Genomic DNA, 24,944 nt, shown 5'->3' on the forward strand with positions numbered 1-24,944 from the left:
CTTAGAATCCCTAGCTCCCTTTAAGATTTATCTCAAATGCTACCTCCTACAGGAACCCCTTCTTAATCAACAACTTATTTTATTTATTATTTTAATTATTAATTAATTATTAAGTTCTTAGTATTTGCCAGGTATTGTGCAAGTCACTGGGGATACAATGAATGAAACTGTACTTACTCTTAAGGAGCTCATATTCTTATGAGACAACAAATACATGCATAATTATATACAGAATAAAATTAGAGTAAATAAAAATCAATACAAAGTATTTAAAGAGTAGGTAGTTTGGAAGGGAGGACACTAGCAGCTAGGGAATCAGGAAAAGCTCCCCGTAGAAGATGATTCAGCAGCATCTTAAAAGAAAGGAAAAATTTTATGAGTCACAGATGAGGAGGGTGTATATTCCAGGTATGAGGAATAACCAATGAAAAGGCATGAAAACAGGAGATAGATTGTCATGTGTGAAGAAAAAGAATCAGTTTGTCTGGTTCACAGAGCGAAGGACTCCTCCCCCCACCTCAGTCCCCTAATTGTACTCTTTCCCTCCCAGGTTATTTTATATTTACCCAGTAGTTTCTGGGGTGGCTGGGTGGTGCAGAGGATAGAGTCCTGGGCCTTTTTCCTGGTGTTCAAATCTGGCCTTGGACACTAGCTGTGTGACTGTGGGCAGGTAACTTAAACCCTGTTTGCCTCAGTTTCCTCATCTGTAAAATGAGATAGAGAAGGAAATGGCAAACCACTCCACTCTAGTATCTTTGCCAAGAAAACCCCAAATGGGGTCATGAGGAGTTGGACATGATTGAAAAAGACTGAACAAGTAGATAGTTTGTATTTATTTATGTATAATGAGAATAATCCGTCCTATTTCCCTTCCTGCATTTATTGTAGCTAGAGCAAATCCTATTAGACCATGCATAGAGCTCAGCTGACCATCCCTGGCCCCTTCTCATGTTTGTGGCTCAGGACTGAAGCATCTACACTTCAGGATAGTGTAGCAATCCCTTTATAGTTTCCACTAAGTGGGAGAGATGACTTCTACTCTTAATTTCTTCTTTCCCTCTATAGAAATGTGGCATAAAAGTCTCTCTGGGACTTTCTATGAAGGGAGAGTGAAATTCCTCTCCCCATACCCCTTGGCATCTAATAGTGTCCTTTTTTCCCCCAACATAGCTGCTTGAACATGTGCGTGTCTAGATAAGCCTGAATTAGGATTTTAAAGATCTGGCTACCTCATCTTCTTTGTTGTTTTTTTTTTTTGCATGAGCATTTATGATTGAACAAATGATTCATTTATGGATGTTTCCACTCTTAGAGGCATCATGAGTTCAAGAAAGCTGCCATGGAAACTGCCATGTTCTTAAGTAGGTGCTGGTTATGTTGTAGGAGGTCCTTCCCATAGCTACTACAATATTTATAGGGGATAACCACCAACAGGAGGATGTGCCCAAACCCAAATCTGGCTTAGTTTAGACACTTGAGACTCAAGGTGAAGGTGAAATGTGTATTAGATAGTCCGACTACATGGGCCATATTTTAATGATCAACTTATACTATATCATGTTTTAAGACTTTATGAATGTGGGGCAGCTAGGTGGATAGATCACCAGCCCTGAAGTCAGGAGGACCTGAGTTCAAATGTGGCCTCAGACCAAACACTTGACACTTACTAGCTGTGTGACCCTGGGCAAGTCACTTAACCCCAATTGCCTAAAAAGAAAAAAAATTAAAAAAAAAAGACTTTATGAATGTATGCTCATGAGTCTTTCATACTTTAAGCATTTCTTTGGTATGGAAGACATAATGAGTTATACAACATGGTATAATGAATATCTTTCTAATCCTTTTTTGGAGGAGACTTAGACATGAGCCAACCATGCCTTTTTTTTAATGTGGTGTCCCCATCAGCTGCACATATCCTAAATTCTTAAAATATAATTATTTATTTTGTTTAGTATTTTCCAATTACATGTAAAATATTTTTAACATTTATTTTCTAAAATTTTGAGTTCCAAATTCTCTCCCTTCTATTAGTCCCTCACCCCTTGAGAAGGCATGTGAAGTCATGCAAACCATATTTCCATTTTAACCATGAAAGAAAACACACACACACACACACACACACACACAAACACAAAGAAAAATAAAATAAAAAGTATATGCTTCAATCTTCACTCAGAGTTCATCATTTCTCTGTCTTGAGGTAGACAGAATTTTTCATTATGGATCCTTTGGAATTGTCTTGGATCATTATCTTGATCAGAATAGCTACGTCTTTCATAGTTGATTATCTTTACAATACTGTTGTTATTATATACAACGTTCTTTTGCTTCTGTTCACTTCACTTTGTATCAGTTCATGTAAGTCTTCCCAAGTTTTTCTGAAACCACCCTGCTTATTATTTCTTATAACACAATAGGATTACATCACAACCATATGCCATAATTTGTTTAGTCATTCCCCAACTAATGAGCATCCCTTTAATTTCCAATTCTTTGCCACCACAAAAAAAAAAAGAGCTGCTATAAATATTTTTGTACAAATAGGTCTTCCCTCCCCTCCCCCCTTTTTTGTTTTATCTCTTTGGGATACAGACCTAGTAGTGGTATTGCTGGGTCAAAGGGTGTGCAGTTTTATAGCCCTTTTGCATGTATCCTGTTTTTTTGTTTATCTGATTTTCCCTACAGATTCAAGATGGAGCCAAAAAGATCTTAACAGAGAATCTGACTCTTCTCTTTATAGGTCAAGATTAGTGATAAAGACACCAGAATTTTGGAGGAACAGTTGCATTTGAATCTTGGTTTGCTTGCTTACTGGCCCTGTGACCTTGAACAAATCAATTCATATCTCTGATCCTCAGTTTCCTTACCTGCAAAGTTGACCTAATGTGTTCATTACTTACACTTCAGGGTTGTTCAGAAGATCAAATGAAATAGTGACTTTGAAGTACTATGTAAATGTAAGCTATTATCATTTAGCATCCCAACAAAAATCATTATTGCAACTATAAATTAGTTTTATACATTATATGTCTAAATGAATGCAAATAGGATCTTTTTGTCTTTTTTCTTAATTTTCTCATATTATTTATTTTCATTGGACTTATACAATTTCAGAGGTTTTAAAAAATGTGGGGTTTTTTGGTGTTGTCTACTTCATTATATTTAAGCTAGTACAGTGGTTCAGGCTCAGGAATGGAACAAAATGAGATACATGGAAACCATGTAACCTTTAGCAAAGGATCTTTATTCAACAATAGCATGGAAAGGATATTCAACCAAAACAGTGAGGATGCAACTCCTCATGCCTTCCATATTTATCACAATGGCATACCTGGTCAGCAAAGTGCTGACAGTGGGAAGTCAAGCCTTGGGAGCCCTGACTATTCAGGTACTGGGCTTTGGTGACTAGGAAATTTTATCAACAGTCGGTTACTTGGTTCAACTGCCTTTTTGGAGAAAAACTAGCCTTTGTGGCAGAGACTTTCCCTTTTCTTTGGTGAAGCATGGTGAAATTCTATGCATTTTTTGCCATAGATTCTAATCAGATTAGTAATAGCTGCTTTTCCTCGTAGAGTTGTAATCATTCATTCAACAAAGATTAATTATGTGCAAAATTGTATCCTAAGTAATTGGGGAGATGTAGAGAGAAATAAGACTAGTTTACTGACTTCAAGGAATATCTAGTAATAATAATCAGATGCTTTATAAACAATCATTCCATTTTATCTATGTAACAGGGATACATAGATATGATAATCCTTTATGAGTCCCCATATGTAACAAATGTAATAGATATGATATTGAGATCTGGAATGACCCAATCTAAGTTCCCAAGGGAGCCTCAATATCCATCTTTGTGGACAGTTAGTGAAGTGGAATGACTTTGGCTGAGCAATTGTTATTTCCCTCTCATCTTCAAGAAAGGTACTGGAATGGAATTATATCTTTTACACATCAGATATTTAAAGTCTAAGGGGTATGATTCTTTTGAGGTTCGAGATAAAAGCTTCCTGGTCACTGGGAGTGGGGAAATAGTTCCAATCCAAACCTGGAGAGTAACAGCTTATTTTTGACCAAGTTAGCTTCCCTTCCACAACATAAACTTATGATACAAAAAGGCAATCACAGAGAGTAAACAATTTGTCAAAGCAAGCAAGAAAGTAATTGGGAAAGCCCAACAGATTAGTTTAGGCAATAGCATACACAGGTTGGTGGCTCTATGACCCATGAGTAAATGAAAACTCAAACTCAACCAAGGAGAGAACTTTCTCACCCAAAGTCCACTTTTGGTATTCCCTTGGGGTGCAGGTGTTGGAAATCTAGGGATATTGGAGTGCTGGCTTTTCTCAATATTCCTGCAGCTCCAGGGGTCTGCCCCTTACTTTACAAAGTCCACTCCTAGTCACTCAGTCTTCCTCCTGCCCCACTTCTCTACCAGGAAAGGCTCATCTAATTAGGAGCCAGATCTCCCCACCTATCTCAGGGCTGTTCTTCTGGGGACTAAGACTGCCTGTGGGTGGGATTACATTCTAGAAACAATACCAATTATTATCAATTACTTCTTGATAGAGCTCATACTTCTGATAAAGCATAAGATAAGCATTTTGTTTTCTGATAGAGCATGAGATAACCATTTTAAGAAGTCCATTTTCTTTTTTTTTCTTTCTGATAGCTGTCCTTTATGGAGGGTGGCAAGCCAAAACTAAATTAAAGGATCAAATATGTTAGAATTGTGTGTATAAGAAACAGAAACCACCAACTCAGTTCCCAATCCCTTATCAACAGCCTGGGTCTCAACTTGGGAGGATGATACCAGAGGTCGGGGTCAAATCTCTACTCCCTTCCCTCTCCCCTCCCCCCAAAAAATTGCTAAATGGTATTTATGTTCAGTTCCCTATCTTCCTACACCTTTCTCCTAGGCCCCCCCCCCAATCACTCTTGCTCTCACTGATTGGACTAGCCCAGGCTAAGCCTTAATTAGTCATTGTTTGGGCCCTGATAGCTCAGAATGAGTATAAATCGCAATTGTTTTTGTTTTGGCCAGAAACCTTAAGGGTCTTCCCCTCCCAAATTTATTTATTTGTTTTTTGACTAGGTAAAAGAGGCCTTTCTTTGCTTTATTTCTTACTTAGCCTTAATCAATGAATGGGTGTGACCTCAGTCAAACTGAGATCTGTTAAAGACCTTAGCTTATAAAAGTCTAGATCTTGCATTGCATACAGGGCCATCTCCAGTCCTCCTGATCTATATCTTGCCACTAGACCCAGATGATTCCAGAGGAGAGAGTGAGGCTGGTGACTTTACACAGCCCTTCTTCATTTAAATCCAATTCACTTAGTCATGACATCACTTTCTTGATGTCATGGTCCTCTTCAAGGATGAAGGACAAACAACAACATATTAGCCAATCAATATTAGACTTTTATCGGTGATATTTCATGCACATATTTTCCTCACTCTACTGTTTTTCTTCATACAAAAGCTTTTTAGTTTTATCAAGATTAGCTATTTTATCTTTTATGATTTTCTTTTTATCTTGTGTGATTAAGACATCTACCTAGAGCTGTCAAATGTATTAGATTGCTTTTAACTTTTTGTGGTATGACTTTTTATACTCAAGTGACATATCCATTTTCAATTTACTGTGGTATTTGAAGTAAAGTATTGACCTAAATCTAATTTCTGCCAAACTGTATCGTAGTTTTCCTAGTTTGTTTTTTTTTTTTAATTTCTTATCAGGAAGGTTGTGCTTCCCCAATAATTTTTTTTTCTTGCGTTTGTGAAGACTGGACTACTATTTTCAGTTGCTTCTCTTTCTTATTTAGTCTGCTCCACTGCTCCACTTTTTTGCTTAATAAACAGTATCAATGGTTCTTATAACCATTGAATAATGTCATTCCCCTTTTACTCATGTTTTCTCACAATTTCCCTTCAGATCATGAAACTTGTTCCTCCAATTGGATTTTGTTATTATTTTGTCTAATTCTAAAAGAAAAAAGTATTTCCTCAATATTTTTACTAATCTGACACTAAATATGTAAGTTGATTTATGTGTTATTTTAATTTTTATTCTGCTAATGAAGAAAAACAATGATCATTAACTGTGTCTCCAATTAACTTATCTCCCACTTCCATAAGGGTGTTTGTCTCCTTTGCTGTTTGATTTTGTTTTCTTGTCTTATTGCTATCTTACCTCTAGAAATTTGTCAAATAAGGGCTTTACAATTTAAAAACATGAAAGCAAATAACTATGAAACAAAGGAAAGTGAGGTTAAGTGCAAAAAAAAAAGAGGTACAAGTATACAGCCCTTTGAAATTTTACATGGGAAAAATCAAGCATTTCATGTAAAAATGATGGGGTTGTCAAGGTTAAATGGGCTTGAAATCCACTGTGAGTCAACACTGAGACATGGAGACCAGAAAGGGTAATACAGTTATACACTGAATCTGGGAGAACTTCATGTTTAAGTTCAGCCTCCTCAGGTATAGACTGCAATGCTATCTATAGCTTTTAGAGGAGAGTACTGTTAGTGGGTAACCTCATGTTTTCTAATTCCCCCATATATTGTCCAGAAGTATAATGTTCAGAATAAGAGAGTTAATAGTCCTGTTGTACTGTGCTCTGGTCAAACCACATCTGATATATTGTGTTTAGATCTAGACACTATATTTTGGGAGGTACAATGACAAACTGGAACAAGTACAAAATAGAATAATCAGGGTGTTGAAAGGACTGGAGAACAAGCCTTCATGATGAAGTCTAGTCAGACTAGACCCCTTCCCCAATAGCAAGGGTTCTCAAAAATTTTTTCATGTCATGAAACCTTTGGCAGTCTAGTGAATTCTATGGACACCTTCTCAGAATAATGTTTTTAAATGCATAAACATATAGGCATACAAAGGAAACAAATGATATTGAAACATAATGATCCAAATGCTTTTTTTTTCACATTAGTCATGTTGTAAAGAGGAATTAGAACCAATGGGGGAACCACAAGAAAGAGGAAACCAAACAAAAGAGAAGGAAAAAAAAACAACAAATAATATGCTTCAATCGGCATTCAGACTCCATAGTTTTTTCTCTGGGTGTGGATAGCATTTTCCATCACAAGTCTTTTGGAGATGTCTTGGATCCTTGCATTGCTAAGAAGAGCTAAGTCTAAGATCAAAGATAGTCATCGCACAACGTGACTGTTACTGTGTACAACATTCTCCTGGTTCTGCTCACTTCACTCAGCATCAGACCATACAAGTCTTTCCAGGTTTTTCTGAAGTCCACCTGCTCATCATTTCTTATAGCACAATAGTATTCCGTTACATTCATATACCACAACTTGTTCAGCCATTCCCCAATTGATGGGCATCGCCTTAATTTCTAATTCTTTGCCACTACAAAAAGAGTTCCTATAAATATTTTTGTGCAAATAGGTTCTCTCCCCACCTTTTTTAAAAATTTCTTTGGGATACAGCCCTAGAAGTATTGCTGGGTCAAAGAGTATGCACATTTTTATAGCCTTTGGGCATAGTAATGATAAAAATATTAAAAAACCAAGTTCACATACTCTAGGTTATAAACCCCTGAGTGGGAAAAAGGGAAAGACAGTCAGAAATAGAATGACTGATGAGTTCATAAACACAACTGAACACCAAAGGAAATTTAACAAATGCCCTATCCTGCTTTATCTAATTACTCATGTTTCGTATATTCAAAGGTATGATATCTGGGGTCTGTTTTCCTTAGGTTGGTGCATCTGTAAGGACTCTAGGTCCTTTTGTTCTCTGAGCATAAAATAAGGTTAGCACTGACCTTCTCTGGCTCCTGGGATGCAACTTGCTCTCCTGTTTCTTAGGAATAACACTAAGTTGAAACTCAGTGTGGTGATGAAGCAGATTAGCATATGCCTCCTTATATGCTCACTGTGTGTGTATGTGTAGCATCAGTAGTTTGGATGCTATCAATAAACCATTGTAGATATATCAAAAGAATGGAGAGTGGTGTTTTTATGCCTTGAAATCCTGGATTGGACAGTTGTATCTAGCATTATTAAAATAATTTTGGGGAATAGACTCAGTAGCCTTAGCATTTGGATCTCCCAGAGTAAATATATGTATTGATAACAATACAAATTTCAGATGGGAAGAGCTTCCATCCTTTGTTTCCTGTGTATTATAGCTCAGACTGGTATTATGGGATTTGTAGTTTTTTGTAGCCTGGTAAGAGTGCACTTAAAACTGGGCTGCCTATTCTGTTTTGTTTCTTCACTAATTATGGATGACTGAGCTGCTTGCTCTGTTTTGTTTCTTTCCTAATTATAGATGACTGACCAGTGATCCTGAGATGAACATTTCAGCATTGGAGGCAACCTTGTGACAATCAGGAGTCCAAGATCCTCGGTTCTTCTGCTGGAGCAAGAAGAGTGTTCTACAATTCCAGTGCTTTTTGGACAATATGACCTTTTATGCCCAATCAGGTTCCTGGAGTTCTAGACCAGGCTGCTGTCATGGAACTACTTAATGTATTGTTTTGTCTTTTAGGTATAAAAACTGCACTGATACCAAGGGTGATAGTGAAATAGCTTAACATGTTTCCCTGTTGGTCCTTTTGGTGGGGTGTGTATTTACCGTTAGTGGTTTGTATACTATGAATAAGCCACTGTAGTTAAATCAATAGAGTATAGGACTATGTTTCTTTTCCTTGAAAATCTCAGTTATACTCGTATACCATACAGGAAGCAATTGAATGAACTGAGACATTTTAGTCTGGAATAAAAAAGATTTGGAGAGAAGGTGAACATAATAGCTGTCTTCAAGTATTTTTTTTTAAGTGAGGCAATCTGGGTTAAGTGACTTGCCCAAGGTCACACAGCTAGTACCTGTCAAGTCTGAGGCCAGATTTGAACTCAGGTCCTCCTGGCTTCAGGGCCAATGCTCTATCCAGCTGCCACTGTCTTCAAGTATTTTAAGAATGTAGAAGATGGTTTAAATTACTTTTGGCTAGCTCCAGAGGGTACACTAGGAACAATGAACAGAAGGTGCAAAAAGATAAATTTTGGCTTAGTTTTAGGAGAGTAGCAATTTGGTTGCAGCTGTAAGAATGTAAGACAAAGGTTGCTGTCTCTACCCCACCTTCTCCAGTCGTCCTAAGAGAAGCTCCAAGATATCTGCAAGACCCTGCTGTTAAATAATGGATTGTTTTATTTGACTCTTACGTTTGCATATCCTTTTTATGACTGTTGTTCAGACCTATGTCTTTCTGGGGAGGGGTGGGAAGAGAATTTGAAATAAAAATGTTTAGAAATTAGAAAAAAAAAAGAATGAATTGTCTTGGCCATGTGTGTTCTAGATGCACACGTAAGAGCTGGATACATTTGAGAGAGGGATGTGGATATGGTATTAGAAGAAGAATTCCAAGGATAGGCATCAGGAAAAAAAAAAAGTTTCCCCAAGGGTTTCCCCAGGTCCCGGAAAATTTAATCTTTGCCCCCACCAAGCTTTGCTGGGTCCTTTCCACTTGGATGTACAGGAGTCCTGTGCACTAATGACTGAACTGAAAATTTACGGCATCCTGTTTTTTAAGACATTCCAATCATTTTATAAAGAACATTAGCAACATATTCATCAACAGCCTATGTGCAGAAGCTCTAGAGACTTACTGAGAAGGGTTACATGGGTTATGATAGAATGAAGTTGGAAATCCCCAGAGAAGTTTGTGTTGGCAAGAAGGCAGACACCATAGTCCTGGAATATCCAGATCCAGCAAAGACCTCTGGAGAGTCAGAATTGATTGGGGCCAACTCAAGCCTACTTAAAGCAGCAGAGTACCTTAAGGAGTACTTGGGAGGCAGCATGCTCCAGGCAAATTGAACTACCACCATTACTCTGACTACCATCTCCTCTTAGATTCTGATGGAAACAGTCGAGGACCCTGGACCCAATTGCTTTAGGTCCCCCAAACCACCAAACCTACTTCTAGCCTAGCCACAACAGCGAATACTGAGGAAAAGAATCATTGTGGAAAAGGAATGTACCTTCCTCATCACCAGCAAGAAATGCTGACCAACTGCTACCAATAGGCAGATAGGCACAAGAGCCCTGGCATTGGCAGCCCCCTCCAGACTACCAGTCCTGTTTCTAGCACAGCCATCATCTAGGAGGCAGTTCCTGGGGTCTGCTGTTCCCACCAATTACCAACCAATTTTTATTCACAGGGCAAGCAAGCCAGCCTAACTGAAGGAGCAAGGTACTCTTAGGGAGAGATCCGAGTCATTATGCACCAGGTAGCTCCAACTACCACCTAACCACCATCTCCGCTCTGACCTTGATGGAGGTAGCTCAGGATTCTTGACATCATTGTTTTAAGTCCAATATCAAATGGTTCAATGTCAGAAACTGATATGATTTCATCAGTGAAAATGACATTAAAGAAATTTTACTGTGTGCTTTGCCACTAAACCTTAAGAACCTTGGGATCTTTCCATCTGACTTGTAACTGAAACCTTCCACATATGTTATTTCCCCCGTTATTAGAATGTGATCTCTTTGAGAGCAGGTACTATCTTACTTTTCTATTTGTATCCCCTTCTCACACAGTGAATGCTTAATAAATGCTTCATTCATTCATTCAACCTGTGCAAAGTACTGGCAAATAGCAGTCTGGGATTTAATATGCAGACAGCCTGACAATCCCTACTATCCTGTGTTAAAGTTGACAAGAAGATTAAGCATAGTGGTACTAGTGAAAGTGTAACCAGTGTTGGAAAGGATGGCCAAGGTAGTTGTGTCATCAGGAAGGAGCTAGTTCTTAGTGAGTGAAAGATGGAGAAGTGGGAAAGGAAAAATTTAAGGTGAAAATCAAGTTTATTACTTATAGAGCAGGCCTTCCAGACAGCACAGTGGAAGGGGTGGGTAGATCTTGAGTGGAGTGTTGGTAGGATTGGGTTGAGGGGGACGGGAATAAAGAAATGGTCAATGGAGGATGATGAATAGAGTTTATTCAGTGATAGCCAAGGGTTCATTTTAAATCCTTTGGGTATGATGGGATACTTACATGCTGATCATTGAGGAATGAGTTCAGGAAGGTTATCATTGTCTCCAGGAGTTGAGGCAACCAGTGTAGAGTTGTAGCAGGTGGGAAAGAGTTCTGGGTTAAATATATGTGTGTGTGTATATGTATATGTGTATATATATATATATGTGTGTGTGTGTGTGTGTGTGTGTGTATACACACATATATACACATATACACACACACATATATATATAATGTGTGTATATATATATATATATATATGTATGTATGAGATTGGGGTTTGTGAGTTATGGTTCTGAGCAAATGCTGTTTCACAACATTTCTTGAATCTGGGTGTAACTTTCAGAGACCCATGTTTGATTAGGATCTTGGCTACCCTAACATAAGGCTAAAACTTCCTGACAATTTGAATTATTCAAAAGTAAGATGGGTTACATGGGAAGTTAGCAGATTCCCCATCGATGGAAGCCTTTAAACAGAACCTGAATGACTACTTAGTTCAAGTACCAGCTACTGCAAGTCTTTCTTGGTTCTTCCAGATGCTGGTATCTTTCTCTTTGAGGTTACCTTGCATTTGATTTGTATGTGTCTTATATATGCCTTGTTGTTGTTGTTGTTGTTGTTGTTGTTGTTGTTGTTGTTGTTGTTGCTTAGAGGGCCATAGGACTGATTCTGAAAGATAACTCCCTCTATTCCACAAGACAGAAGGGAAGAGCAAAAGACTTTTCAGGAGGGGATGAGGTCAGGAAGGCAAGTATGCCTACTGATGAGGTACTGAGGGGGTCCAGGGAGCTCATGGCTATGGCTATGGCAATGCACAAAGATTGCAGCTGCAATAGGGATGGAGGCAAAAGATGCTGTCACTTACCCAAACCCACAGTTTCCTCTACCAAACTATTCAACTATTATGTACCATAGGCTAGGGCAGAGCTCCTGAGTAAGACTAGCTATTACTCCTGCCATTACCAATATGTGGGTAAGGGTAAGGGCTAAAAACCATGTGCAAGTTACCCAGAATGATATAAGAGAGACTGCAGCTGCCTGTTTGCTACAAATGATGATTGTTTCCTCTTTCCTTCTTATTCTTGCTCTCCTTCTCAGGGAGAGTATCAATTCAAGTTAGGTAGGGCTGGCGCTACTGCTGCCTGATGCCATTAGGGCCTCTACCACTCCCCACTCCACTGTTTGCTGCTGCTGGGGCCTCCTTGCAATCCACTTTACCCCTGTTGATAAAACTTAGCACTACCCTCCTTGTGCAGGGGTCAGAGTACAGATCAGACCTCATATGCCAGTCAAGCAGGAAGGAACATTTTTCACATGAGATGGTTCTCCTTACATATGCATATACGTATATAGTTTGCCAAGTACATCAAAGCCAATAGTTATGACCTTTCCTATTCCCTGACTCAAAACCTCTTTAAGTCTTCTTTCACCCTGTTCATTTTCTCCCATTCCCTGCCATCTTCTTTGAGAGCTTGCCTGATTTATCATTATCTTTCTATCTTTGTGGGTTTCTTATAGCAACTTACAAACATGCTTCAGTCTCCCCTATCATTAAAAAACCTTCACTTGAATATGCCATATCCTCAAATTATCAAACTGTATCTCTCCTCTTTCACTCATAAAATCTTAAAAAAGAATAGTTAACATTCATTGCCTTACAACTCACTTGCTCCTCAAACTCTTACAAACTAGCTTCCACTCTTCCTGCCACTTTGCTGAAACTAATTTTTTAAAGATTATCAGAAATTTCTTAGTTGTTAAATCTGATGGACTTTTCTCAGTCTACATTTTCCTTGATCTAACTGCTGACTACCTCATCCTTCTGGATACTCCTTCCTCTTTTTGGCATCGGTGGTTCTGTTCTTTCCTGGTTCTCTTCCTGTCTGACTACTCATCAGTTTCTTTTTCTTTTCATCCTCTCTTGCCTTTTCACTGAGCATGGGCATCTTTTAACATTCTACTTTAGGCTTTCTTCCTACTCTATGAGATCTCATCTACTCCCATTCATTCAATAATTACTTTTCTGTAGATGACTCCCTGTCCTATACAAAGACTCATATATTTATACTTACAGAACCAACATATATCTACAGAATATCTACAAATACATACATACAGTTATTCCTTCCACATTGTTGGGGTTAGGGGCATAGTGGCCTGTGATCTGGAAAATCTTTGGAAAAATCTGCATAAGGTGTTTTGACCCTCCTTTTGTATGAAAAATGTCTGAATTTTTTCCTTGTTCTTTTATGGGGTACTTATAGTATCTTATTGTAAAATTTCGGTTAAGCATTTGGTCATAGGTTCTTTTGCATCCATTGGCCTTTGCATGTTGTCTGCAGCTTCTGCAAAACTCCCCCAAAAGTCTCATTTAATTTCTTATGCAGACCTGTGGCATATCATAACCATGATGGGGAACGTTGCAATGTAAAAGGGATAAGTGTACATATATCTGCTGTTATTCAGTCATGTCCAACTCTTCATGACCACATGGACCATACCGTCCATGGGGTTTTCTTGGCAAAGATACTGGAGTGGTTTGCCAGTGGATTAAGGCAAACAGAAGTTAAATGACTTGCCCAGGGTCACACAGCTAGTAAGTGTCTGATATCACATTTGAACTCAGGTCTTCCTAACTCCAGCAGGCTCAGCACTATCCACTGAGCCACATAGCTGCCTTCTATATCTATAGAAAATAATATATGTGTGTTTGTCTGTCTGTCTATCTATCTATCTATCCCCATTCTATCACTTACACTTGAATTTTGCAACTGTAATTGTGTGCTGGACATATCTCTCTGAAAGTCATGTCAGAATCTTAAATTCATCATGTTCAAAATGGAATTCATTCTCTTCTCCCTTACCTATATTCATCTCTTCTCTAAACACCTCTCCTGTTAAGGGCACCATTATTATTATAGTTACCCAGGTTTGCTATTTGGTAGTCACCTGTTGATTATTTCCTGTCCCTCAGTCCCATATCCAAATAGTTGCAAGGTTTGGTTAATTCTACTCTACTACCATCATTCCCTTCTTCTCTCCATTTACAAGATCACCATCTTGTGCAGACATTCACTGCCTCTTAGCTAGATATACTAATTTACTTATTCCCCTCTGCTAACCCTCTGCATCCAATGTATCCTCTTTCTTTGCATAGCTACTGAAATAATCTTCCTAAGGCAATATCACTCTCATGTTTAAGTTTCTTTTAATAGTTCCAAATTGCCTTGAGGGTGGGTGTGAAATATACATTCTTATCCTAGCATTTAGGCCCTTACCCAATCTGGCTCTAGCCTACCTTTCTAAATTTGCCTTATTTCACATTATTTCCTTTTGCCCAATGTACATTCCAGTCATACTAGATTCTCAGCTGTTCTCCAAATTCAACACGACATCTCCCATCTGCACGAGTTTGGGTAGTGAGTACATCTGACCTGTGACTGAAATGCATTCCCTCCTCAATCCAAACTTTCAGACTCATCATCTTCCTTCAAGGCTCACCTCAGATGTTAAATGCCTTAGGCACTGCTGCCTTCTATTTAGCATTCTCTGCTAATCTTTCTTTTGCTTCTATCTCTCTTTTATTATGCTAATCAGTACACAAAAACAATCCTTCCCTAGGCCTAGTAGAATATGAATTCAATGAAGGAACTTGTCTTTTTATATCCAGGGTCTAACATAGTGCCTTTGATGCACTAGTTACTTAGTAAATATTTGTTAAATTGAATTGCCACATAGAAAATGGATAAAACTTGTTCTCTTTTTTTTTTGTTTTCCCAGAAGACAACTAGTAGCAATGAATGCTAGTTGCAGAGAGGCAGATTTTGGATTGCTGTAAGGGAAAACTTCCTAACAGAATCGTCCAAAAGGGGAATGGACTAATTCAGGAGTTTAGCTCTTGTAAGATAAAGCCTTCCAGCAGGAGGCTAGATAACCATTGAATCAGGAATGATGTACAAGGGATGACTTTTTTTTTTTTAAAACAACTTTTGGCCAATTTATTAAAGAATACTTTTGTATGGTTTACTTTTCACTGATCTGTTCTGGCATGCTTCTAATGACATCAGAATCACCTGGATCAATGATAGCTGGTGTACATACTCTGTAGTACTTCCCACATGCTGTACCCAATTCAATGTTATTGCCACTGTAGTGATGTACGCCAGTTTTGGCCCACATAGCATAATATTCAATCTCTGATTTCCTCAAGGCTGGGCAGTTGTTGGCTAAGATGACCAATTTGGCTTTGCCTTGTCTGATCATTTTCAGGGTCTATTTGTAGCCTAGCATGTATCTGCTGTTTTTCATGACCAGTTGGAGCCTCGAGTTGATGGACTTCAGAGACTTTTTAGTCTTCTTTGCAGCCACCATCTTCCTGCTGGCGGTGTGGAAAGACCCTCAGCCAGAAACCTGGTGCCATGATGGCCAGGAAGTGATAAAGGAAGGAACTCCTACAATGCCAATGACTTCTAAGGCCCCTTCCAATACTGAGATTCCACAACTCATCTTCACAGTTAACTGATGGGATTATAATTTTAAAGTTCATTCAGTTCAACAGCCTATTTTATGGCTGAGGAAACTCAGGCTTATTGAAGTTAAACCCAAGGGCACAAAGTTGATAAGTGGAAGAGTTGGATTTCAAACTTAGATAATGTGACTGCAAATACAGTACTCTTATTATATAACCACAGCAAGTGACACTTTATGAATAAGCATAAAATTTACTGATTGTAGGGCAATCAGCTTGATGGTACACAATTTTTTTTTCCTTTACCAATTTGAGCTGCGGTGCTGTAACATCAAACTGAGGTCTTAAAACAACTTCATAGAGCCACAACAGCTGTCTTCTAATATTTGATGAACTGTTATGTGGAAGATGGACTAGATCTGTTCTGCTTGATACCAGATAGCATAAGAAACAATAAGCAGAAGTTATACGAAAACAAATTCCAGTGTAATAAATAACAATTGTGTTGTGCAGTGAAAGAGAACTGGCCAGAGTCAGGAAATAAGTTCTAGTCTCAACTTGGTTACTAACTAGTTTCACCAATTTAATTTTCCTCTTTAGTAAAGTAACAGTGTTGGATTAGATGATCTCTGAAGTACTACTCAGCCCTAACAAATGTCTGATTCTGAGCTACTCAAAAGTGGAATGTGCTGTTTTGGGGTTATTGAATTTCTCATCACTAAAGTTCTTCAGAAGAGGCAGGGTCTAGCACTATGGAGATGATAGACCATTGCTGGAATTATTTTAATTATTAATTTGAATTACATTACCGTGTTTAGTTGGGGGAAGAGGAATGAAGGACATTTTAGGAAGGCCGTTCACAAGTTGTAAAGTGTTCAAAAAAGAGTAACCAGGATGGTGAAAGGCCTCAGGCTAAAGAAAGCTTAGTTGAAGGAAATTAAGTGTTTAATTTATTATTTTTTTCTGGGGAGGAGTGGGAGGCTAGGGGGGACAAGATAGTGGCCTTGAAGTATCTGAAGGGCTCTCTTGAGGAGGCCGGCTAAGCTGGTTCTTCTAGCGAACCCTTCGCCTTACAGTTGCACTTGGACCATTGGGTTTTAGTTGTAGAAAGACAAATTTAGGTTTCCTATATGGAAAAACTACATTAACAATTGCAGTAGTTCAAAAGTGATTTGAGTTGCCTCTGAGGGCGGGGAACTTCCCCACCTTCAGGCAGAGGCTGGGAAGGCTGGAGCCGTCTTTTGAGCACTTACGGATGGAGGCCCGTGAGATTCCATGAAATCAGATGATTTAATAAAGAGATGACGGACACAAAACAACCAAGTGACCGTGGTCAACGCTGCCCTGGGGACCAGGTCCTGACCAAGCCCAATTCAGCCTCCTCATGTGGGGCAGGGGGCATCTCTCTCAGGTCTGGACACCTCAGATCGAATCTCTTTGACCCGCCTCCTGCCTCCTGCCTCCCGCCTCCTCCTAAGCCAATTATCCAAACATTTCCCTCCTGCCGAGTGAGGCGGGCTGATGTCCGAAAATCGAGGTCCCATCTTCCCCTCCAAAGGAAAACAGATCCGGAAGTAGGCCTGGAGAGACTATGGGGGTCGAGGGAGAAAGAGGAGGAGGGCCCTCGGTTTACAAGGGGAAAAAACTACCATTCCCGTGAGGCAACGCGGCCCCCAGGGGTGGCTGGTACGCAGGCGCCCGCAAGGCGTACGTGGGGGCGTAAGTGGTTCTAGAACGTTGCTGTGGTAGCGCTCGGGCGCCATGTTAGGACGAAGGGGAAGAAGGAGAAGCGCTTAAAGCGGTGGGCGCGGGCGCGGGACTGGGGTTGGAGCCAGGGCTGAGGCGACCCCCCTCAGCAGATCATGCCCAGGGTGCCTGTGGCGGCGGCTGCGGGGGGGAAGTGACTGGGCGGTGCCGGCGCGAGGGACGATGCCGTTGTAAGTCATTTCGATTCTGTTTTTCACCCTCCACTCCCCACCCCCTCCTAACACACACACGCTACAGGCCCTAAGGGGCCTAAGTGGGAAGGGAAGGGAAGGTGAGGTCGACTCCTGGGAGGGAGACTTGCAAAGAGCCATGCCCCCCTCTTGTTCCCTTCCACTTCCTAACACTCCGCCTCCCCCAAACTCCTTCCTGGCTGGGTCAGGGGAGCAATTGGGCTGGGGGCCTTCCCCTTCCGGGAGGAGAGGGAGGAACCTGTTTCCCCACTTCCCCTTTGTCCTCCCCCCAATCCCCAAGCCCTCGAGTTTTGGGCCTGGAAGGAAATTGCCTACAAGTTAAGCTAGGGTCTTTATTGTGCCCCCTCAGAGCCCTGGGCTCTCACTTCTCCTTAACCTTATTTTATCGCGTGACTAGAAAGAGCACCCCCAGTCCCTTTTATTGAGCAGCGACCAGCGCTCCGATTCTTGCGATTCCTCCCTTTTTTCATTCCACCTTTTCTTAAACAAGAGTTTAAGGTCATTCCTTGGTATCCGAGCTCCATTGTTTTCTATCCCCTCCACCGCCCCAAACACTTTTTTTTTTGACCTAGGAGTTTGTCTTTGATTTTTCCAGTACCTATTCATCTGCTGTGGAAGAGGCTGTCCCTTCCAAAATAGAAGGCACAGAGCATATTTGAAGCCTGTTACTTACACGTGAATGAAGAAGAGGTGGGGGGGGGAAGAATAACCAAAGGTGTAGGGCATGCGGCTCTTATTTCTTCACTTGCTTGGGTAATGGGGGTGGGGGTGGGGGTGTTTCCCTGCACCTTTCTGTCTAGAAATTGAGACTGCCAAATACCTTGGGACTGATCCCTTTAGGCCTATATTCTCTATTTCCACTTCTTCGAAGAATGTTTTTAATTATCTTTTTGAAGAATAAAATATAAAAGAATAGTTATGTGTTATTTGCTGTATTTTAAACATGATTGAAGCCTTAATAGTGAAATCGTCTTAAATTTTTGAAGATTGATATGTAAGGGGATCACTTTAATTTCAGACCAGATAATTTCGTGACTCCACAGTATTATCTCCACATTTTTCTTTTTAATAAGAAAATAGGAATTCTTTGTTGCTAGTGCACCTAGTGGTTGTGTACTGCATATATATTATGCTGTGTTCATCATGTACATGAATTTGCCAGATTATTTAATAATAACAGCAGCAGTGCCTTGTGTAACACTTTACAGTCTAGAAAAGCAGCTCATTTAAAAGAGTAAATGGTTGTGTTAGACCTGATGAAATGTGTTTATAATTTCACCAATGTTGTAATTGAAAAGGTATTTATTTTTATACTATAAATAATCCTTTATAAAGTTTTAAAATTTATAGATGTCCTATAATCTGAATATTAACTTTTTCTTAATAGAATGACATGAAGCAATTTCGCACAAGATTTTTATTTTCATCAATGATTTAAAAAAGGAACCCTAACTGTTTGAAATGGCTTCTTGTGCCTTTATGTCACTGTGATTTCATTGGATTAGTTGTGTTAGATGATTGGTACACCCCATTAACATTGGGCATTTTAACTGATAGAAAATACATTTAAGGGTAATAGTCTTAAGAAATAATTATATTAATAATTTGTGCTTTGTGCCTTTTTAAAAACTAAAAATAATCATATACCCTTGTAGCTTGACATAGTGAAAAGGACAACTGGACTTGACGGGGTGCCCCAGCCCTAAGATCATGTCTTTGGAAGCCTCCCAATTTCTTAGTAGGCCCCTGTCCTGAGAAAAAATTTTCTCTTGCTGCAGAACATTCTCTTATCAGAACAGACAGAGGGATTCCTGGCCCAAGGATTTTTGTCCTTGGCTGGTCCAAAGATTCTTCCTCCCACTAGATCCCCAAGGTCCATGCCTCTGACAACTCCCTCTATGTCTGGTATACTCCCTACACTTTCCCATCCATAGCTCCCAAAGACACTTGGACCCCTAGATTACCTAATTAGTATCCCTGGCGTTCCTTTCCCATGCTCCTTTTCTATGTAAACCCCAACACTATCATCCTCAGTCTCTTGCAGGTTCCCATAAGGACCCTTGCCTGATTTTGCTACAGCGTTAAAATAAACTCTTTGCCACTTGATTAAGAGAAGGCTTGAGTGTATGAATTCATTCCAGGCAACTCTTGTCTTCGTATTCTTGGAGTCCCAGCACCCCAAAACCTCATTAGACTGGCATTCAGGAGATTGAGATTTTTGAGTCCAGGCTCTGCTACTACTATTAATGATAATCTTCTAATCCTCTGTTTCTTCCTCTGTAAAACAAAACGTTTGGACTACATAATCACCAAGATCCCTTTTGGCTTTTTGATTCTGTGGTTTAATTCTATTTTACAACATTTGGTCAGGAAACTATAATTTACCATCACAGAATCTGAGTTGACAGAGACCTCTAAAACTCTCTATTCCAAACCAATGTGTGATCATGAATCCTTTCTAGACACTACTTGATGAGTAGTCCTTTGTTTTAAAGACCTAGAGACTGCTTGATGAGTAGTTTTTTGCTTTAAAGAACTTGAGTGAGCAAGAATTCAACTACCTTTGAGGCAGCACATCTACTTTTGGATAGCTCTTTACTACCAATTTTTAGGAAAATTTTCAAACCTAAAATTGCCTCTAGTTATTGTACTTGAATACAACTATTATGTCTTCAGGATAAATAAACACCCTCAGTTTATTCATCCAGTCCTGTGGAATGATTTCAAGGCTCTTTAACCATCCTTGTTGCCCACTGGACAGTAGCTTAGCAAATTCTTCACTAAAATGGGAAACCTAGAAGTGAACACAGTACTCCAGATGTGGTCTGAATATATAATTTAAAATTTTCATTTACAGACTTTCAAATCTATGAATCTAAAGATTAAAGCATCCTGTGGAACATACACAGAAGTCCATATCACCTGTCCATTGAATATCGCAGTGTTTTTTCCATGAATAATATATATAGGCTGACTGTAGTCAGTAGAGTGCCGAGTTCAGATTCTGACCCTAGCACTTTATAGCTCTGTGATTATATAATTAGAGAATTCATTTACTTTTTCTGAGCCTTAGCTTTCTCATTTGTAAAATGAGCAACTCCTTGAGGCACAGATCTCAGCCTAACTACAAACAGGAATATCATTAGTTAAACAAACATTTATTAAATGCTTACTATGGAGATTTCTAGACATAAAGAATATGATTTTTAAAAAATCGCTTTGTAAAAATCGCTTATATGGGAAAAACCCTAGAACTGACAGACCTGGCCTTTTTTCTAACTAATTGATCTTTTTGAACTTGGGGGTCAGATCATTAACTTTTGTAATCTTTTTTTTTTCTTTTTGATACACTCATTTATCATTTGAGTGGCCTTGAATGCTAAACATTCCATTTGAACTTTTTGTATGCTTTTCCCACTTTCAGTTAAGATTTAGGCAGGCTATTTTTTCCTTTTTGGGGGTGGAGAGGATGATTCCAGAATTAATTGAAGTTCTAAATTAACAACTGCAAAGTATGAGTATATTATTGCCCAATATTGTGAATTGACAGATTTCACATGAATTTTCCAAGACTTTTGTGGTATGATTTTGTGTATTTGGGGTGGGGAGAGTGGGAAGATAAAGTTTAAACTAAAAAAGTATGATGTTTTCATATTAATTTTTTCATTCTTTTTTTTGGTTGACCTCTCAAAGGAAAAGCTTTCTAGCTAAGTTTCTAAAAACACTGTAATTTTCTCAGTAAGTTTTGATTATCTAAAAAAACATTTTGTTCTTCAGAAATGGTCTACTTTAAGTGGATTGGTTACCACATTATTATTAACAGTAATCTCACATTTATATAGTGCTTTCAAATTTGACAAGCCCTTTTCTTATAACAACCTTTGGTAGGACAAGTATTATCTTCATTTTATGGATGAGGAAACAGGCTCTAATAGTGTCAGTGACTTTTCCATGATAACATAGCTTGTAAGAGTCTTGACAGAGATCAAAACTTAAGTGTCTTGACTCCAAGTCCAGCACTATTTACTATGCTACATTTAGTTAAAAATTGCTTCAATTATTTTTAGACAATTTTGTAAATAAATTTTAAATTTAAAGTTTTTGCCTTAAATTTGTTGCAAATTTTTATAGCCCCTTAATGACCTAGAATCCTGAAACACAGTTCATCTGAATGGATAACTTGTTGATTATCTCCTCTAAATAATGTGCTCTGTGTTCTGAGGATTTTTATGATATTCTGCATTATTAGATAGGCAATAGTGGCTAGAGTGCTGAGCCTGGAGTCAAGACCTGAGGTCAAATCTGGCTTCAAATACTTGCTAGTTTGGGCAAGTTAATTAACCTTGATTTGCCTGAGTTTCCTCAAGTAAAATGGGGATAATAGCACCTACCTCACAAGGCTATTGTGAGATTCAAATGAGATATTTGTAAAGTTCTTAACACAGCTTGTGGCACATATAGGTGCTATATAAATGGTAGCTATTATTACTATTAACTTCAGTTTCTTGATTTAGGGTTTTTTACACTAAGTAAAATATGACTGAAGATAAAGTTATCTATTTGAGTAAGACAGATGAACCAACTGATCCATATAATGTACTCTGAAAAATCTTCAGATTCCTAGGATCTTTAGGTATAAGTGTATTCTGTTGAATTAGTAACTTTTGTTCTAGTCCTAGAGGTGTTTGAATTCTATGAAACAGAATAACTTTCTTAAGAATACAGAGATTACGTTGTGGCTTTTAGTGGAAATGTATTTTATGTCTTCTTTTTTGCCATGAAAGTTGTTAAAAAAATAAAAATAATAAATAAATAAAAATTCAGGAGGAAGTAAGCTCCTACATGCAATTACCATAGTTGTATTTTTAAAATTTTGATAAATAATACAAGAATAAACTGGATATTTATATTCATGCCTATGGCATGTGGTTGTCATCAACAAATTTCTATGTAATCTCTAGATTTCTGTTCTATATGCATGAGTTATTGGTTTGCTCCGAGTTACAGGACCTGAAGTATTCTTTTTATAGATTTCTTATAGATTTCCCATAGATTTCCCTTTGCTTCTTTTACCTAAGTTTTGATTCTTTTTAAAAGTTGTACTTTTCTTCACTTGAGACATCCTAGGGTGGGTGAATGCAATGACCTGGGCCATACATAGTGGCCTCTAAGGTGGCGTGGTGGTGGCTTCTCAGTTCTGGTAGTGTCAGTATTCTTTTAATTCTTTTTGCTTTTGGGCTGAGGAAGCATAGGAAAAAGAGAATTTACTTTTTTTTTAATCTGTAGAGGTCTAAGAATAGCAGATATTTTAACTTTTTTTTTTTACATCAGAGTTACAAAGGCTTGCGTTATGCTTTTTCTTTGTTTCCTGAACAAAGCTGCTTATTTTATTCCTTTGATGTGTCTTTCTGTTTCTTCTGTTGCCTGTTTGAACCACTGTCTGTTAGTAAATATAAGCCTGAATGTTTTTAGTCTCTTGAAGGATTTGGTATCAGAATGTGTAATCCCTTCAATGAATGGAAATTGAAACCCATGAAGAATTGCTTTGGCCCTAAATTTATCATTTGGTGGTCAACCTTCTGGTGATAAGCCTGTCTGATCTTAGCTATCAGCTATCTAGATTCATAGGATGCAGCAGAGTATTGCAAGGTCAGTACTTGAAGCATTTCTAGCTTGGTAAGACTCATAGGAATCTATCCTTTGCCTGGAATAGCTTTGGAGAATCTGTGGTAGCCTATTCATTACAGCTCCTAGAATCTTTTCCCTCTCCCAAATGGCTCATATCTATTTTGTATGTTACTATACATGTATAGTTAACCCTTTCCCATCACAACTTTCCTGATTGAGGTTTCAGTATATTGCAGGTTGGCATAAGAAATTAAGTGGGAATTTTTTGAGAGTTTTGCAGAAGCCACAGATGACACACAAAGGCCAGCAGATGACACAGAAACATATAACATATATGTTTAGTATTATATATCAACATGTTTTATCTTTTAATACTATAAATATACCCAAATTTTACAATAAAGTACTGTAAATATCCCATGAAAAAAAAAAAGAAAAAATTCAGACGTCTTCGCTGGTATGAAAGGTGGGCCAGAAAATTGTATGTGGATTTTCTAGATTGCAGAGGTGCCATGCCCCTAACCCTGGCAATATGTAAGGGATAACTGTATGCTTCCCCTGGCTAGATTGTAAGGGAGACAGGGAATTCCACTTTTGTCTTTGTATGTCTAGCACGGTGCCTTGACAATTAATAGGTACTTAATAAAGATTAATTGATTGATTGATTGAAGGAAGCATTTAAATTAGACCTCCGCAGGCCTGAACAGTTACGCAGTTTTAATGGTATAATTGAGGTTGTACATCTTGAAGTATGTGTGTGCAAACTACTTGTGCAAAATGTACAATAAGAGCAGTAACTACCTTTTGAATATTTATCTAGTGCATAGAGAAGCACATTATGTACAGAACTTGGATTAAAGCATTCCCTAGTATATATTATCCATGATCATATGGTTAGTTGACTCTAAAGTATTAGTAAAACTCAAACGTTAAATATTAGCTAAGATTTGCATGATTTTTGATAGGACTGATATGTGTGTATATGTAACTCCATTTAGTCATGCTTATTTAAGTATATTACAAGCCTCTTTATGTTCTGTACTCTTTAGAAGGGTGGATTTGTGTTCCTTATTTACATCTTTTATGGCTAGCTGGAGTTGAGTTAAAACTTTAAAAGACCAAAATGTTCAGTTCAGTTTTGTCCAAACCATTACTTGGAAGGAAAGAAATTAAAATTTTACCTTGCTACTGCTAGCTCTCTAACAAATACAAATATGGAAGTAGAGAATATCTATGTAAATAGGTTTATGTATGATGCTAAAATTTCTCATTCTTGAGCATTTGGGAATAGCATTTTTTAAAAAAATTCAACAATTACTTAGTAATATGTCCAAAGAGGTAAACATTGGAATTTCTCTATACTATTGAAATAATAGGTCCTGACCTGTTGTCTGTTATTGTAAACAGGTCTTGATCTCCCAGATTTTAACTTTCCTACGCAATGCAGATAAGCACTGGTGTTATAACTTAGAAAGTTGTCTAGGGTACTGAGAGGTTAAATGACTTTTCTGGGGTTACAAGCTAGGTTACACAGGGCTCGACTCTGTGTCTGGCTCTCTGTCCACACCACCATACTGCCTCTCATTACCAATAGTATTTGCATTTTGTATACATTTTAATTCTTTACCTTGGCAAGGATAGGTACTGACATTAATATAAATATAGGCCTTACTTTAAAAAATAAAATCTGAATGGGGCTTGTAGTAAGCACAATGTTTCAACCTATGTCTATATTTTCAAAGAGATCGAATTTTAAGGTTGTAGAATATTTTCAAACTAACGGACATTTTCATTTTTCTTCATTGAATAAATAAGGACACTCAGGAGAGATTTATTCAATGTTATAACTCTTGCTGAT

General features: G+C 38.3%; 1 protein-coding gene and 1 pseudogene across 6 annotated transcripts in view; one reads left to right on the forward strand and one right to left on the reverse strand.

The window, feature by feature from the left end:
* Positions 1–15,055: 15,055 nt before the first annotated feature.
* Positions 15,056–15,403, reverse strand: LOC114033467 (annotated as a pseudogene).
* A 1,845-nt stretch (positions 15,404–17,248) lies between these two features.
* PAPOLA (poly(A) polymerase alpha) overlaps positions 17,249–24,944 on the forward strand; it is a 75,266-nt gene continuing 67,570 nt past the window's right edge. For all 6 annotated transcript variants that reach the window (XM_027848982.1, XM_027848986.1, XM_027848984.1 and 3 more), the window contains exon 1: positions 17,249–17,437. In XM_027848982.1, the coding sequence (XP_027704783.1) occupies positions 17,430–17,437 (8 nt within the window). In that variant the 5' untranslated portion in view covers positions 17,249–17,429. The remainder of the gene's footprint in view (positions 17,438–24,944) is intronic.

The sequence above is a fragment of the Vombatus ursinus genome, unplaced genomic scaffold (genome assembly GCF_900497805.2).
Source record: "Vombatus ursinus unplaced genomic scaffold, bare-nosed wombat genome assembly UNPS02007284.1, whole genome shotgun sequence".
Lineage (NCBI taxonomy): Eukaryota > Metazoa > Chordata > Mammalia > Diprotodontia > Vombatidae > Vombatus > Vombatus ursinus.